General features: G+C 29.7%; 3 protein-coding genes across 3 annotated transcripts; 2 read left to right on the top strand and 1 right to left on the bottom strand.

The window, feature by feature from the left end:
* The first annotated feature begins 430 nt into the window (after positions 1–430).
* LOC108452120 (uncharacterized) lies at positions 431–1,269 on the top strand. The gene is made up of 2 exons (XM_017749870.2): positions 431–778; positions 906–1,269. The coding sequence occupies exons 1-2, from the start codon at positions 542–544 to the stop codon at positions 1,086–1,088; spliced, it is 420 nt and encodes a 139-aa protein (XP_017605359.1). The 5' UTR covers positions 431–541; the 3' UTR covers positions 1,089–1,269.
* Positions 1,270–7,902: 6,633 nt separating this feature from the next.
* On the top strand, positions 7,903–9,512 carry LOC108452718 (pseudo histidine-containing phosphotransfer protein 6-like). The gene is made up of 5 exons (XM_017750514.2): positions 7,903–8,116; positions 8,191–8,321; positions 8,424–8,567; positions 9,293–9,365; positions 9,459–9,512. Exons 1-5 carry the CDS (start codon positions 8,048–8,050, stop codon positions 9,510–9,512), a joined length of 471 nt encoding a protein of 156 aa, XP_017606003.1. The 5' UTR covers positions 7,903–8,047.
* Positions 9,513–11,767: 2,255 nt separating this feature from the next.
* Positions 11,768–14,743, bottom strand: LOC108489888 (methyl-CpG-binding domain-containing protein 11-like). The gene is made up of 3 exons (XM_017794606.2): positions 14,590–14,743; positions 14,430–14,504; positions 11,768–12,803 (listed from the first exon to the last, which is right to left on the bottom strand). The coding sequence occupies exons 2-3, from the start codon at positions 14,490–14,492 to the stop codon at positions 11,994–11,996; spliced, it is 873 nt and encodes a 290-aa protein (XP_017650095.1). The 5' UTR covers positions 14,493–14,504; positions 14,590–14,743; the 3' UTR covers positions 11,768–11,993.
* Positions 14,744–17,265: the final 2,522 nt, after the last annotated feature.

The raw sequence follows: 17,265 nt of genomic DNA, 5'->3' as shown, positions 1-17,265 counted from the left end.
ATTTACCAAAAATCTTTTATTTTTATAAAATAATAGGTATTATTTCAAATATATTATTACCTGTTCTTATAAAATCTAAAAAATAGTTGCGGAAATCAAACTCAAAACATTATGATTTTAATGAAAAAACTTTATGATATTTGGTTATCAATTCAAATTTTTAAAAATTTATTACATAAGATTTCCAGTTATATCATTAATGCGTCTTAATCTAACGCGTGTTTATAGGCAAACGTAAAATCATTAAATATTTAATTTAAGTTAAATATAAAATATTAAAATAGAATAACTTATTTGCATAATTTAATGAATATATTTTATTTTCATGAATAATTTATAAAAAATAAAATATCAATTTTCAAAAGCGCTGACAGAAAAAAAAAAACTAGAATTTTCATTTTTCTTGAAAACCAAATATTTAAGATAAAACATATTTTGTCGTTAGTTTTTAAAGCAATAAGGATAACAAGCCAATTGTAACCCTTTCCGCCACACCCGGTTGCTGTTAAAAACAAGGGGGAGAAAATTAATTGAAAAAGATATGGCAACTTCCGCCATGGCAACCGGAACCCCCAAGCTCCGCTTCTCTGCCTCAAATCACGGCCGACTTAATCCCGCTTCAAAGCTAAAGGGCTCCGTAAAGTTCCTCATCGATGCCAACAACAACCCCTCTTCAACTACCTCCTTTCAACGCTCATTCCCCATTCGCGCCGTCGACTCCCAAACTGATGAAGAAACTCCAGCATTCGATGAATCCAATGCTGCCTTCATCCCTCAGGTCAGTTTGTATTGGCTGATGGAAATTGGGTATCCTTCAAAAACCCAAAATTTAATGCATTTCAATGTAAATTCAAATGATTTTGTGTTTGCTCCCAGAACTTGATTGGATTATGATTTTTAAACAGGAAGATTTGAGTTATGTATTGAAATTAGGAGGTGGTTCAATGGTGGGTGCAGCCATAATTAAGTATGGAAGCATTCTTTTCCCTGAGATTACCAGACCAAATATCGTACAGGCTTTGATAATGATTTCGGCACCCGTTGTTATTGCTGTTTTGTTGTTGATCAAGCAAAGTCGTGTTAAGTAATGAAGGCTAGGCTATAGAGGTGTATGTATATAGATTGTCCTTTAATTTGCGTGTATTCTATTTAACATTTATTGAATTTCTCTTGTTGAGCTTGTACACACATAGATACCTGTAAGAACCCAAAAATGCCAATGCAAGCATTTTGAATTTCACATCAATTGCATAATAAGTGTTTATATTAGCTTCTTCTGAGGTTTAATTGGTCTTGTGATGGTATTAGTGTCATCTCTGAAACTTAATAAGCTACTAAGACGATGAGGCTTCGCTATCACGAGGGAGAATGTTGTGATCTTAGAAACACCATAATCCCACATTGATAAGATATTAGAGTAGTTAACGCTATGTTTGGTGTGGTGGAAATATGAAATATGAAGGAGAAGAAAAGTAGAAGGATAATAAACATAATTGATATGTTTGGTATGAAAGATGAAAAATTGGATTGAAAATATATATAACCTTTTGCCTTCTTCGTGACTAGTCGACCAACCGTCGGGTTGGCATTGCTCACCACTCTGCTTATTTTTCCCATTTGCTTTGCTTTTCTCTTAAGCTTTCGGCATAATAGCCTTAAGATCTCTCCTTCTCGTTATTCAACCTTAGTTCGGCAATGACAAGTAGTGTGGGTCTTGTTGCTCCATTGTTCTCGCCATGGTTTTGCTGTCCATCCTTTGGTCCCTGACGTGACCCTAGGGTTTGCTAGGCCCTCTTTTTTTTTTTTTTTTCACTCTTCTGTGAATATCTCTTTCTTTCTCATGAATTACTTTGAATTTTTACACTATAGGAAAATATTACCCAACAAGATAAAGAAAAAAGAGAAAGGAGAAGAAATCGTTAAAAAGAAATTTCGATGAGATTCCATAAGTAGAAAGTAGTTTTACATATTTTCGTAATCTTTTATATTATTAATATTTGAATAATAATTTGATATATTATCAGTAGAGTTTTTAGACTTCACAAGTGAGTTGAAAGTGTGACAAGTGTCATATTTTTTGTATGTAATTAATTTTTTATTTTTATCACACCTTATAATACACTTGTTAAACCATTAATCTACTTGTGGAGTCTAAAACTTTCATTGATGATGTATCAAATAATTTGGGTTGAAATTTTAATGATCCAACCATTGAATTTATCAAGATACTTGTATTTGTCATTCATGTAAAATTTTGAATCTATTTGATATCTTTATAGTATTGTTATAAAATGTTGTATATATTAATATATATGTTAGAGTTGTGTGACCTAAATTCTTAGTAAAATAAAATACAAGTAGCAAGATAGGGGGATCTGCGAGGGCAAAGGTACGGTACATGCTACACAAGTGGAATTTGTATAAAATTTTACTTCTTCTATTTGATATTTGATTAGAATAAGGTATTGTAACATTACTGCATTACTTCTATTAGATTTTGTTTAGAATATGGTTTTACAAACTTATAAATAGACATAGTCTATATTCCTCTTGTATCATTCGAATTTGACATAGTGAGTTTTCTTCTCCTCTGTATTATCGACATTCAATTTTCACAATATATTTAACGGTTTGTAGTTTTTTACATAAAACAAATAGTTTGAAATTTCAGATTTATGTTAAACTTGACATGCATAATCTATATAAATGGAATATGAAATATAATGGTTGAATCGTTAAAATATTAATCGTATAAAAAATTACAGAAAATTATAAAACCATGACGTAAATTAATCTCTCCCGTATATACATTCACATATATATATATTTCTCTCAACAAAATAATTATTATAGGATCTAAGCAATAATATATCTTGCAAATCAATCACAATTGAATTCCCAAGTTAACACCAAATTTGGAATACAAAAGATAGACCAGTTTATGTTTATTATTTTTAGGGTTAGTATGGAAGGCATTCACAATTACACCTTTTAAAGATCATGGTTATTTAAAATGAACCGAATCAGTTTATTTTAAATCAATTGAGTTAAATTAAAAATAATTAAACTGAATTTTTTAATTAAATTTGTAAAATAAAGAAAAACTATTAAATTAATAAATCGATGATGAACATTGATCTATTCTTTAAACATTTAAAATTTTATTCCTCTACTTTTAATTCCATTAATCTAAGTCCTTATAATCAAAATTTATATAAAGAAAGAAAGAAAGAAAGAAAGAAAGAAATGTAATTGGATAGTATAGATCTCGAGCAATGAGTCGATTCACAATTACTAAAACAGTGACCTCATAGCTTTTCAAATGAATTGAAAATCGAACCCAATAGAAGCAGAATAATAAAAGACATCATTTCAACTTTAAGGACACCATTCCCCAATTTTTGGAATTCCTAACCAAATAAACATTCATAATTATGTATTAATAATATTAGCCACAGACTTTAATTTTTTATATCCCAATTTTGCATTTTCATCAAAATTTATTCTATTCTAGTTACTTAAATATTTCAGTTAAACTAAATTAATACTTGTAATAATTTATTCAATTAAAACTATAAGTTAAAAAGAGTAAATTATTATGTTTTTGTCACTCGACATTAACTATTCGAAAGTTTTTATTTAGGTCATTGGGCTATTAAGTTTTTAATTTTTTTTATTAAATTACAGCCAGCGAATTGTCAGTCAGTGTCAAAAAATAGAGAAGAAAGTTGTTTAGATTTTAGTTTGTAGATTTATGACGTTCAAAGCCGTTTTGTGAAAAAAAATTTGAATTGTAAAAAAGAAGGAGAATAAAAGCTTTTAATTAGTGCGAACAGAGAAGACCATGCAGTAGTGATTTTAACAACTTAGTGACTTAAATAAAAACTTTCTAATAGTAATATTTTAAAGTTGAGTAACCAAAACATAAACTTATTAATAATTTAGTAACTTGATGCAATTTATCATTAAAAAATATTGTTTTAAATGGGTAATGGGTATTGTAAATAAGCATGGGAGCATAAAAGCATGATTATGAAGTCTATGCAAAGGTTAGGAGACATTGGTAGAATCGCCTTCAAAAGTGTGTGTCCTTTAAACAAAGGTTTCTTTGGGGTTTCATTATTCAATAATCTTCTTATATTATTAATACAATGCATTTTGGACCGACCTCCTACACGAATTTTTTAAATACAAAGGATATTATAGAATAATAATAATTAATCAGACAAATTAAACAAAAACATAGTACAAGAGCCTTTTGGCTTACGTCAAAGAAGCATGCTTTACAAGTTAGAATGTCGAGGTTTCTTGTTTATAATAATCAAATTAAAATTAAGTTCAAATAATGCTTAAACCCATCATCCGCCTGAGTCTTATGTGCAGGCCTCGACCTTGATGTACAATTTCATAATCCATACATTTTCTCATTTTAAAATTAACATATGCAAATATATTTACATTTAATTATGATTTAATACGATAATATGTACATTATATACATCAATTCACTTCTTCCAATGTTAATGGACTGCTATTGTTCCCACAATTTGTCATATACACATACATACAACACCAAATTTTTACCCATTTTTTTATGAATAAAAAAAAAAACAACTTTAATTTACTTGTATCAATCAAGCTTACCCAAAATCCACGTTTACATTTTTTTGTCAATTTGACATTTATTTTTTAAAGTTAAATTTGACTTCAATCTTTAAAAAAAAAAGTCGAATTTGATCATTTAATTAAAAAAAAGTTACAATTTGACCATTGAACTATTTGACAATTTTCATTTAAGTAACTGGGCAAGTTTCATTAGTGAGCTCTAAGTGACAATTTGACAATCGGTATAGTGGATTAGTACCTATCGATGAGTAAAAAAACATACCTTAAATCCAAGTCGATCTGACAATCAGTGTCTGAGTTTGAAGAAAAAAAGTTGTTTGAATTTTGGTTTGCGAGTTCGTGACGTCCAAAGATGTATCATGAAAAAAAATTGAATTGTAGAGGAGAAGGGAAAGAGAGCTTTTGATTGGTGTAAGCAGTACGAACAGAGAAAGCCATATAATATCTATTTTAACAGTCCAATGACATAAATAAAAACTTTCAAATAGTTCAATGACTAAATTATAACTTTTTTTTAGTTAAGTGACTAAAAATAAAACTTATTCATAGTTTAGTGACTAATGGTATAGTTTAGCCTAATTTTTTTAACGAAAATACTGACCAAGATGTTAAAATTTTAAACATGATAGTTTTCATGAGAATCCACATATACTTCAAACTATTTTTATGAATTTTTATTTTTTATGAATTTTAAATTATTTTTGATGTGACATAGAATTCAAATAATGTTATGTCAACATAAAATATACATGAATTATTACACCAATATTGATAAAATTAATTTTTAATTAACATTTTATTATAAATAAGTGATTTGATTTTTAAAAAAGTTGAAGGCGGAATTCAGTTAAAAAAAAAAAAACAAGTGTCAAGCTACAGAAAATTTTAAACACTAAATTTAGTATTATATCTTCTTCTTTTTTTTCTAATATTAGATCAACAGCCCACGTCTTGGTTCCCTTTTTAATATGATTTCCATCGTGCATGAAAAAAACACACTGACGAAATGAAAATCAAGCGCTCCGATATTGCCACGTCTCCACCAACAACAAGCTTCAAATTGTCACCTTATCATGGACCGGTTTAGTGGGAGCTTATTTTCTTTGTCCATTCTCCCCAAACTTCTATGAACTGACCGTAAAATTCAGCAATTTTCTCGAGAACCAAACAGAAAACAGAAAAAAAAGGTGGTCAGGGCAGGATGTCTGTTTGTTTTGACAGTGGCATGTGGGAGATGGAGGTGGGTAAAAAATTTATTTGTTTGTTTGTTTTATAGGTTACTATACTATATCTTATAATTTCATATATTATTTTATGTTATCTTTATATTATTATAAACAACTTGTTAAATTTTGTTAACATAATATTTTTCAGTGTTAAGTTAATTAATAATGTTTAATGCATGTAATAATTTAGAACATTGCTCAACAAAATCTTTACTGTAATAATATATTTATATAAATTTTTACATGATAATTAATATGGTAAATTTTAACATATTTTATTTTGTTCTAAGTAAGAGGTGAGGTGACTGACAAGTTACCGGCTGCAGGCAGTTGTCGGGCGGGAAGGAGGGGTGAACGCCGCACTAACCTGGCAAAACAGACAGCACGCGAGGTGACTGGTTACGGGGGCAGCAGGTCACCCCCTTTTTTAATAGTCTGTAAATGTTTGTGTGGTTGCTTGGTCAGGTTTATATCCCACATTCACCTCGATTTGGCTCCATTTCGCACGCCCTCCCCTCCCCTTTTCCCCCACTCTCCTTTCCTGCACGTCTACTTCAAACTCCTTAACTATACCCATTTTATCGAGGGGTCGAATTGGTGGTGGTCATTGGTAATGATTTTATCTTCCAATTCCATCGAGAGCTCTAGTGAATTTATAAAGTGAAAAACAGGTGGAATTATGAAAATCGAAAAATTTTCCTGTATCAAATCGATTCCATAAATTATGAAATCGAGTTCAAATTTTCTAATTTTTATAATGTACACTTTAATTCTTGATATATACCTTTTTTTTTTTTAGATCCTTAAAATTTTGTTGACCTACTTTAGCCCTTAATGTTATCAGACCTTCCAGTTTAATCATTTGGACCTAAAAAATTAATAGTTAGGATGTTAAGCCAATTATACATTACCACATGTCATACGATGATGTCACCATCTAAAAATCACAAAAAAACTTTAAAAATGAAAATAAATTACAAAAGTTATTAAAAATTGCAAATTATTAAAATTATTAAAATAGAAAAACTTATAAAATATAAAAATAAAATTTACTATTTTTAAAATTTTATAAATCATATTTACTAGAGCTTAAACATGAGGTCGTTGTCTCTTGGAAGGATATCACCAACAATATTTGCTTTATAATTCAATTAATCTAATTGGTAGATCTTTTAGGTGATAAAATTGGAAATTTTTTAAATATTTAGATGATGAAAAATATATGATTTATAAAAATATTATTATTAAAATTTTATATGTTATTTATTATTTAATTATAAATTATTTGAAAAAATTGATAAAAGATCTACAAATTATGAAAATATGGTTTATAAAAATTATCCAAATTTATTACCTAAAGAGATAATATTATCACATTCAAATTCTAGTAAATGTGATTTATAAAATTTAGAAATATTAAATTTCTAAAATATTCTTAAAATTTGTCTAGTAAATTTTTATATTTTATTTTCCTACTTTTAATTAGTTTGTATTTTGTATTTTTTTTATTTTTAAAGATTTTAAAGACATTTTCCTAATGTTTATGTCACAACGATGTCATTGCATGCTATAGGGTAGCATATGATTTGCCTGATATACCATCCAAAGGATTGCACTGAGAATGTCTAATTATATTAGGGATTAAATTGAAAACATTTGATGGACTGAATTAAGCAAAAAACCTTTAAGGACCAAAGTAAAAAAAGTGATATACTTTAGGGATTGAAGTGTGCATTAAATCTTTCTATAATTTTGTCTATTTAGTTATCTACTAAGTGAATTCACTAAATCTCTCAACAACAATCGAATGTAGAATCAAACAGTTCAAAAATTGAAACAAATAATTATAACGATAACTCATGATGAGACTAGAATACCCTCGTATAGGTCCAAACCGGGTATTTCCACGCGCTATCATTGGGATTAGGAATGTGTATAATTTAGTAATGCTTGTGTTATCATATATTATTATTATACCGTTATAATATCTAAGGTCGAAGCATACCCAACTCCCACAGTATAAATAGTGGTGGAAACCAAGGCTTCTTGAGTGCGAAATTCCCGCTTCAAACCCTAAATCCCTGCAAATATCGAAACCAAAAAAGGTTAATTTAAAACCCCATTTTCTTTTACTCAAATTTGCCTTTTTCCCGGGGTTCAAATATCCAGTAGCCAAAACGGGTCTGCCATTGTGGATGTTGGGTTTAGATGCCGACCGTTTGCGAGCCGACCTGAACCGTTTGCTCGCTTTCCTCTTTCACCAGGTATACATTACATCACTCTTTTCCTCTCATTTAGCTCCATCAAGTTGAAAACACTTATGGTGTTTTTGAAACAGGGGATATTAGACGAGCAATACCTACAACTTCAACAGCTTCAAGATGAAAGCTCACCTAACTTCGTATCAGAAGTTGTCAACATCTATTTCCATGAATCCGAGAAGCTCTTGAGGAACCTCAGATCTTTACTGTAATCCACCCATCCATCCATCCATCAATCTTCTTCTTCTTCTTCTTCTGTTTTCATCATTCATTTCTCTTAAAATCATTAATTTCAATGGGGACAATGCAGGATGGATAGAGAGTTCTCGGATTACGACAAAATGGGAATCCATTTGAATCAGTTCATAGGAAGCAGCTCAAGCATAGGTGCTAAAAGGGTTAGAAATGTTTGTGTCGCCTTCCGTGCCGCTTCCGATCAGAACAATCGTGCTGGGTATAGTATACACATGCATGCATTGTATTTTCTTTATGGGTAAATGGCGCTAGTAATCACGCAACTATTAGTAAATTTTATTTTTAGTCACTTGATTATAAAAATTTACAAAATAGTCACTTAACTATTTAATTTTAGCACTAGCAGGTAAATGAAGTTCTTAAAGTTGGCATAATAGCAACTTTAACCCTTAATATTTATATATCATGTCAAATTATTCTTGATTCTAAAAATCTAAGCCTCAACATTTACTCATTGTATATTTTCATTTTCTTTATGACCCTTTCACCAAAGAAAGCTAAAAAAACAAATTTATCAACTAAATTTGATTGGATATATAACAAAAACGGAAACAACCAAAAATCAAAGATAATAATTTTCCATCTTTTCTCCTCTGAAAAATAACCTTCAATGTAATAAAGAAAAGCAAAACTGCAAAAAAAAAAAAATTCAAATTACACAACATGTAAATATTGAGGATTAATTTTCTTTAGAATCAAGACTAAATTGACATAATTTATAAATGTTGAGGGTTATAGTTACAATTATATCAGTTTTAAAAGCTATCACCCATGACAAAAAAAAAAAACAATTAAATAATTAAGTGACGAAAAAAGAAATTTACTAATAATTAGGTGATTTCTAGTGTAGTTTTCCCTTTCTTTATTAAGGTTGGACATATCGTACTTATCTAAATCATTTAATTGGCAATTGAAATATTGCAGGTGCTTGAGAGCTTTAGAGCTCTTAGAACATGAGTATTGTATCCTCAAGAATAAATTGCATGAGCTTTTCCAGGTAAACTTTTCATTATTTTCTGCAATATCAATGTATCAGTTTCAAAGTACTAACATTTATGAAAAACTATATATATATATATATATAATGTAGATAGAGCAGCAAAGGCTACTAGCAGCTGGAGTTAGATACCCAATGCTTAACTAAACCCCCAAAAAGCATGCAGCTTTCATGTTTCACTAAAAGAAAAACCAGACAAGTCCCAGAGCTGGGTTTTGTAATATCTGTAGAGAGAGATGAAAAAAAATGGGAACGAAAAAGGGTTGTTTTCATTGCAACCTTTGTCATTGATTCTTACTTTGTTTGAGTTTGTCACTTTTGAATCCAATATTATGAAATGAAATTATAGTGCAAAGCTTCTGATATCTGGTTTATATCCATCTTTTATCCTCAATTTCGGATTTATGTATGTAATTTAATTTCACATAAATTTTTTTTTAAATTTAAAAATGACATTAGCCAGTCAGTCGAGATAAATAATATTATTAATAATTTTGATTAAAACGTAGTGATGATTTTTATTTTAATTCAAGACGGATATTGTTCATTCTAAACATACAATTATTACTACATTTATTGAATTTTTTTTATGTATCTCTTTCTTGATCAAAGCATCAGATTTCTAAATTCTCATCAAGACTCTTTGGAATTCTTTCTAGGACTTGTTGAATTATTTTTATAGATTTTGTCATTTTATTAATTCAGGTTAAATAACGAGCTAATGAATCTCTTCTTTTTACCATTGGATTTCTCAATCAAATTCGTCGTAATGCTCATAATGATCAAAATTTCGAAGATCCAAACTTAATTCCAGATGCTCGTAGCATTGGGTTGGATAAACCCCAATTTATTGCTTCTTCTCCACCAATAATGCCTATCCCTTCCACTATTGTTCTAAAAAAACAAGATTTCGTGTAATAAGTTTTTGATATTCAACAATTCCTGTTAAAAAATAATCATAGAATCTAAACATTTATCTATCCAACCGTAAGGTATATCAGCCAGCACTCCTTTGGTACAAAAATAATTATGTATCATTCTCATACCGTGACAGCTTCAAATAAATTATTTACTAATTCTTTTTCTTTGAAAATATAGAAAAAGATCCAAGCCATAATAGATGAGAAGTTATACAACTCAATCCAACATAATTACTCTGATATAGCTGGCCTTTTTAGGAACTTGAATATTCCCCAATTGTTCTGGTCCATTACGGTTATTGCTTCCATGAACATAGTGGCTAAATAATCTCAATACAAATACGATATAATTGTTTGGTTTTTTGTAATTTTTCCATTTCTCTATGTAAATAACTTAATATCGGTTCACAGTCAATAATATCTTTACCATCTAGAGTAACGATGAGACGAAAATACCATGCATTGATAGGTGGTGAGGCCTTATATTGACTATCATAAGATCTTTTTCTCTAGGCGGTGATAGATTCATAAGTAGACTTTTTGTGTTGAAAGGTGTTTTGAAGAAAAATATATGCCAATACTTTAATAAAAGTAATTAAAAATAGTTAATTATTTGAATTAATTAATAATATTAAAAAGTAGAGACACTAAGTTATACCAAAGTAAAGTGAAGACACTAAGAATGTGTTTGATAAACTAAAAATTTAAGTGTTAAAATATTAATATTGAAATTTTACTGCTAAATTTTATAAGTGTTGAATTTATATTAGAAAATCATTTGATAAATTAGTAAATATAAGTTCAGTATATAATTATGTTGGTTGATAAAAGTAAATATTAATCTTTAAAAGATTATTTATTTTAAATTTTAATTTTACTAATATGATATTTTATATTATTTTGAATATTTTTAAATAAAGATAAATATGGTAATTTGAATATCTCAATTTTTAAAAAATAATAATAATCTATTTAATTTTAATAAAACAAAATCGACTTAATATTTTCTCGATAAGTAACTAACTACCTAGCTATCATATTCAAGAATTTTTCTTGAACTTTTTATATTAAACGAAAAATTAAAATAATTACCAAACACATTTAAAATATAATGTATTTCATTGTTAGTCTTGTATTATTGTAATAAAAAATGCAAAAAGAAGGTATTTTAAAATACCTTAAATGTTGAATATTATTATTTATTTATTATTATTTCCATTACCAGCTCTCGAACCTTGGTCTTATGGCTTAAATGATAAACACCAAACCAACTAGGACAAGGGGAGAGCCAGTGCTGTAAATGGCCTGTTTCACCATTTTATACAATGGAAATGCATGCAGTGCAGGATCTTTACCCAACAAAAAAAAAAGAAGAAGAAGAGAATCTCAAAGCTCATGTCTAAATAAAAAAGTGGGAATAACATAATGCTAAATTATGCAAACCAAATCTATGCATCGTCTTAACAGTAACACATTAAAACATTCACAACAAAGCAGTTAATCTATTGTCACATAACATGTTTTTATGTCCAATTTGGAACTTGAGTCACTAACCATTTTAAGTCATGAGTTTCGAGCTGCCTATGATCTAAAGTTTCCAATGTTCAAAACCTACTTCTTAACACCATACATTTTACAGTCATCCAATGACGTTACAACATACAAAATGACGGTACCACGGGATAGCTTGGAGATATAGATTCTATGTTTAACAGCTTACGGAAGCCGGTCCGGGTTGTTGTGGGGCATCAGTCTGAACGCTTGGTTCAAGCTTACCATTTTCATTCACCTCCACATCCTCTACCTCAACGATACACTTTCCGGCAGCCTCTTGGATGCTTTTCTCTTTCACCTCTCCCTCGGGAACAGGGATTGTTTGATTCGGATTCTCTTTCTCTACATCCCCATTAGCTTCCGATGTCATAGTTTCTGGCTTTTCTATAGGGGCATCAATACAACTAGCTGCTACAGGTTTCTCTTGAACTTCCATTTGAGTCGAGGTTTCTTCAACACCGACAGCATCTTTGTTTTCTTCAACGACAGCTTCTTCTTGCTTGACGTCCTCGATCTTGCCATCCGTGTTTGCAGTTTGATCAGCTTCTAGCGTTTCACTTCCGTTCTCAACCTGATTATCAATGGAAGTATCTTTTCCTTTTTCACCTTCTGTGGTTTCCTTCTCGGTGGCTTGTGTATCTTCCTTTTCGCTCTCTTTCTCACCCTCGGGTTTTTCAGGAACAGCCTCAGCTTCCTCGTCTTCCTTCTTTGCACTGGATGATTTTCGGCCTCGCTTCTTCAGGGGTTCCTTCTCTGGGGTCGGTGTAGCCTTGGCCTTTCCACTGATCCTCGCTGATCTTCTAGGGGTCTCACCGGTACCCCAATCGAACTCCCTTATCGGAGGATTACCGCTATGCGATTTTAGATACTGCTCCAATTGCTTTCGGTTATTAATCTCTTCTCCAGTTGGTGCAATGAACATGACCTCTGTCTTCCTCGGTGCACCAACTTTCTTAGGAAAAAACTGTAAGCAATGAACAGTAAATACATGTTATAAAAGTAGCACTAAAGCCATCCATATCAAGTAAGATAAGAAGCACATTAACTCGAACACCGAAATATTCAAATAAAAATGTTATAGGACATCCCTGTTTTCGATAATACGGAACAAGTTAAAGGCACAAATTAGTAGCACACAGATGAAAGGCTGATTTGTTACCATTAAAAAATTATTGAAGATTTTTCTCTCAATAAATCTTTTATAAAATCAAGTGATATGCAAAAAAAAAGGGGTACTTCCAGCAGCATGAAGAACCACAGCAACATACTCCCTAGAACGTTTATTTTCATGGGATCATCCATCAATACATGAAACAAACATTATCTAGAAAACAATCCAGCACTTGAAAGCCAGATAGAGCTGCAATCCTCTTTGCACAAACAAGATTAGATAGTTCAATTTAATAATAAAGCTGTTTCACCACTTAAACTCAAGACCTCTGACCCATGAAACAGCAATTCATCACATTCTCATAAGAACTCATGGTTATCTCCAGCTATGTCCCAAACTTGGGTGTGAGTGTATGTTCGTTTTTCTCTAAGATAAAGGAGGACCTTGAAAGATTACCTCATGTCTAGGTGTTAGACATGGATGCTTAAAAGGAAAAATGAAGATTTGGAGCAATATAGATCTCAGGCATTCAATTTTGATAAGTTTACTACCCAGTCATCAGAAGCTAACCTTTTCTTGCTTATAACCATATATCGACTTAGGGAATAGATTTTGCATGAGAACGACAGTGTCTACACCGCACTGTAAAAGACTGGTGCAGAAGAATCAATAAAGCATCATTTTATGCCTTTATTCATTTGGTGCAACAATCAAAATCCCATTTTAACTGAGACGAAACATGCCATGTTCATTTTTTCTTTAAGTACCCAGGGTCTGATACATCTCTAGACATGGAGTATACGGATATGACCCTCCAAAATCCTCCGAGTATATGAGAAAACTTAGGAGAAACTTGAACATACCAGTATCAAACACAAACATGTATCCGACACTCAGACCCGAGTTTCGAGTAACATAAGTGTTAGGTTTCAAGTACCATAAAAGAGAACGCAGCAGAGTTCATATGGGGAAACAGCATAAAGAGGACTTCCCCTTTCTTAAAAAACAAAACAAAACAAAACAAAAAAAACATTGGGAAAAACATGTCAAGCAAAATTTTTGTTTTCCTGGTTCTGTTATGTAATATACTTAGTCAATATGTTAGAATAAAGTTGACTTAAACATGGTTGAAAACTGAAAAGATTAAAAGGTATACAAAAACCCTAACTGCCAACTATCACCATTAAAACAAAGGTTCAAACCTTCAAAGCTAAACCCTAGAGATAAAAATTGTCACCATAAACAAATTCAACTACATCATCACAATACACCCATAAAAACACAAAATAATCAGTAAATTCCCAAATAAACAAAAAAGAAAACCCAAATTTTCAAAGACCAAAAAAAGGGGAAAAAAACTGCTAAAGCAAATTAAAATTTTAAAAAAACTTAAAGGAACAAGGAAATTGATACATAAAAACATAGAATAAAATTAATAACACTTTTAAAAAAATCAAAAAGAAAGAAAAAAAAAAGTACCATTTTCTTCCAAGAAGCAGGTGCTGGAAGCTCAACAGAAATAACTTCCTCTTTACTCTCCATTTTTTTTCTCACCTGCAAAGAAAATTAACAAACAATTTTTTCTCAAAGCAAAAAAAAAAAATTCTTTTTTTGCTGCAAAGAAATTCTCTTTCTTTACCTGAAGAAGGGATTTTTTTTTTTTTTTGGTTGTCTGAAATTTATTTCTTGTGTTGTGTTGTGTGGTAAGAAGAGAAGCTCAAAAACCGTTGAGAATTAGGGAGGAATATGCTCTTTATAAAATAAAAAATAAAAATAAAAGGAAAGGGAATGGAATGGAATGGAAGTGTTAAAGTTACAAGTAGAGGTACGGAGAGTCGTGTGAAGAGTTGAAATTATTTCCAATGATAAGTTGCCACGTCTTCGAATGCTTTAAATGTTTTACTCTGTGATTCGTGCATCCGGATTTATCAGTTTGATTTGCACGCCAACGTTGAGAATTATTATTTTTATTATTATTATTTTACATGTGATTTAAGTCAAAAGACTGTCTCAGTTTTATTATTAACATAATAAACATTTCAGCCTTGAAACCCTAATTTTTTAATCAATTTTGCCTTTAAAGAAAAATTTCAAAAAATCGAAAAGTATTTAAAAATATTAAAAAAAAGATATGAATTGTTATGGAAAATGTCATGTCAGCATCATCGGTCAACTTTTGTTTAATTTTTTTACTAAAATTTAAAATTTAAAGTGATTAAAAAATTAGACTAAAATAATAATAAAATGATACACATTAGCAACTAAATTTATTATTATATATATTTTTATTTTGATTATGCTTTTATTAAGGTATAGAAGTCATTAAAAGTTTGATCAAATTTTATTTTTAAAGCTTAAAATTCAATTTCTTCCGACTAACAATCCATACTCATACGTAGATCTAATGATTGGTATATATTTTATTCTGATATGTCAATGTTTAAAGTATTTTTATTTTATAAACTTTTCAATATATTCATAATTTATATTAAAAAAATTTTAAAAATTAATTCCATATACATGTCAATTTCAAGTTAAGTGAATTTTTCATGTTTTGTATACAAATTTAACACAAATAAAAACTTCTGTTGGGATAGGGGAAGCATAAATTTCTTTTAGCGGATTAAAATTAAATTATAATTTTATGATAGTAAAAATATAATTTTATTATTTAAATAATTTATATTTTATAATTTTAAATAATTTTAAATCAAATTTTATCATTTTCAAGAAGGATCAAAGTGTTATTTTATCTTTATTAATTTAAAATTTTAAAGGACTTTAAATGAAAAAATTTTCATTTTAGGGGTGGGCCCCTACCAACCCCTAGATATGCCCCTGGTTGGGGATAAACCCGTATAAGCAACGAACAAGTAAAATAAAGAAAAAAATTTAAAGGTCGAACACACAAATTTTATATAAAAAAAACTCCTCAAAAAGGATAAAAACCACATGCAAAAGAAGATTTTACTAATAAGATAAAAATACAAGATGGAGAGAATCAATACAAAGAAAAAGCCCGAAACCTCGAAAGAAAAAACCTTTCAAACTAAAACACAGAATTCTCTTAACTCTGTTATTTTCTGTATCTAGGTCTAACTCACACACTAATCCTAGTAGCTCTGAGGTGATTTACATAGGTTACATGTTACTTGGTGCCCACTTACTGTAGATACACTTTAGATACTAATTAATGCAATATACTGTTAAATTCTTAGGGTTTAATTAGGAAATAATCCTAAAATTGTCGTCCAAGGAATCAGCTGCATATTTCCATTTCTCGTCGCGTAGCCAAGACAAAGATTTTCTTCTCGTCGTGACAACAACTACTCGTTTCAACTTCGTGTCTTCCCTTGTTGCGACATCAGTCTCTGTTTTGGCTTGAAATGCGATGCATACTCTACAAATTTCCTCCTACTTTTTTTTTAAAAATTTTACTAATACAAATACAAACTAGAAGTACAAATATAAATACGTATTTGATCAATAATATAAAATCAAACAATATAATATACAACGGATGAAGAACCGAGCAAAAACTAAATTAAACTAAAAAAATTAAATACAATTGAGCCAAGAGTAAAATTCCCAACAACTCCTAATTTTGTTAATTAGGCATACCCACGTAGTGCTCATTGTGAATATTTGATTTGTTATTGTTATTATTTTACACAATACCTATTGAACTACTCATAACCTCTTTTAATTCTTAATTAAGAGGATAACCACGCTTTAACATGTTTGAACTCACGTCTTTCTATTCTGATAACAATGTTAATGCTAATTGAAATAAGATTCAATTGGATTTGATTTGTTATTTTTATGAATATAGATATTGCAAACTTTGATAATAGTTGAATAGGTAATATAATTTTTAGTCCCTTGACAATTAGGTCCACTTTAGTACTTGTATATTTTTTTGGGTCCAATTTAGTCCTTTAATTTGTTAACTAGATCCATTTTAGTCTATAAACTTTAAATTTTGTCGAGATGTGATTGGTGTTACTGGGACATGATAGATTGGACGGAGAAGTGGTTGATAAAACGATTCGAATAAAATGGTTGAACTGATTAACTCAAAAACTTTCAAATTTGATAAAAATAAAAAAATCAAGACAAAAGTCGATAGTTGAACATGTTAAACTGTTTTAATAAAATTTGTTAAATATTGTTTATCTAACAATCAAACCAATTAAATTAGTCGAATAAAAAAAGGTAGTCTAAACTGTTCAACCACTAATTCAATTATTAAAATACTAAATGAGACACTTCAATATTGTACCACAACATCTAAACTTTATATAAAACTTTTAAT

The sequence above is a fragment of the Gossypium arboreum genome, chromosome 9, assembly GCF_025698485.1.
Source record: "Gossypium arboreum isolate Shixiya-1 chromosome 9, ASM2569848v2, whole genome shotgun sequence".
Lineage (NCBI taxonomy): Eukaryota > Viridiplantae > Streptophyta > Magnoliopsida > Malvales > Malvaceae > Gossypium > Gossypium arboreum.
Note: the sequence above shows the minus strand (reverse complement) of the source record. Positions and strands in the feature narration are given on the sequence as shown.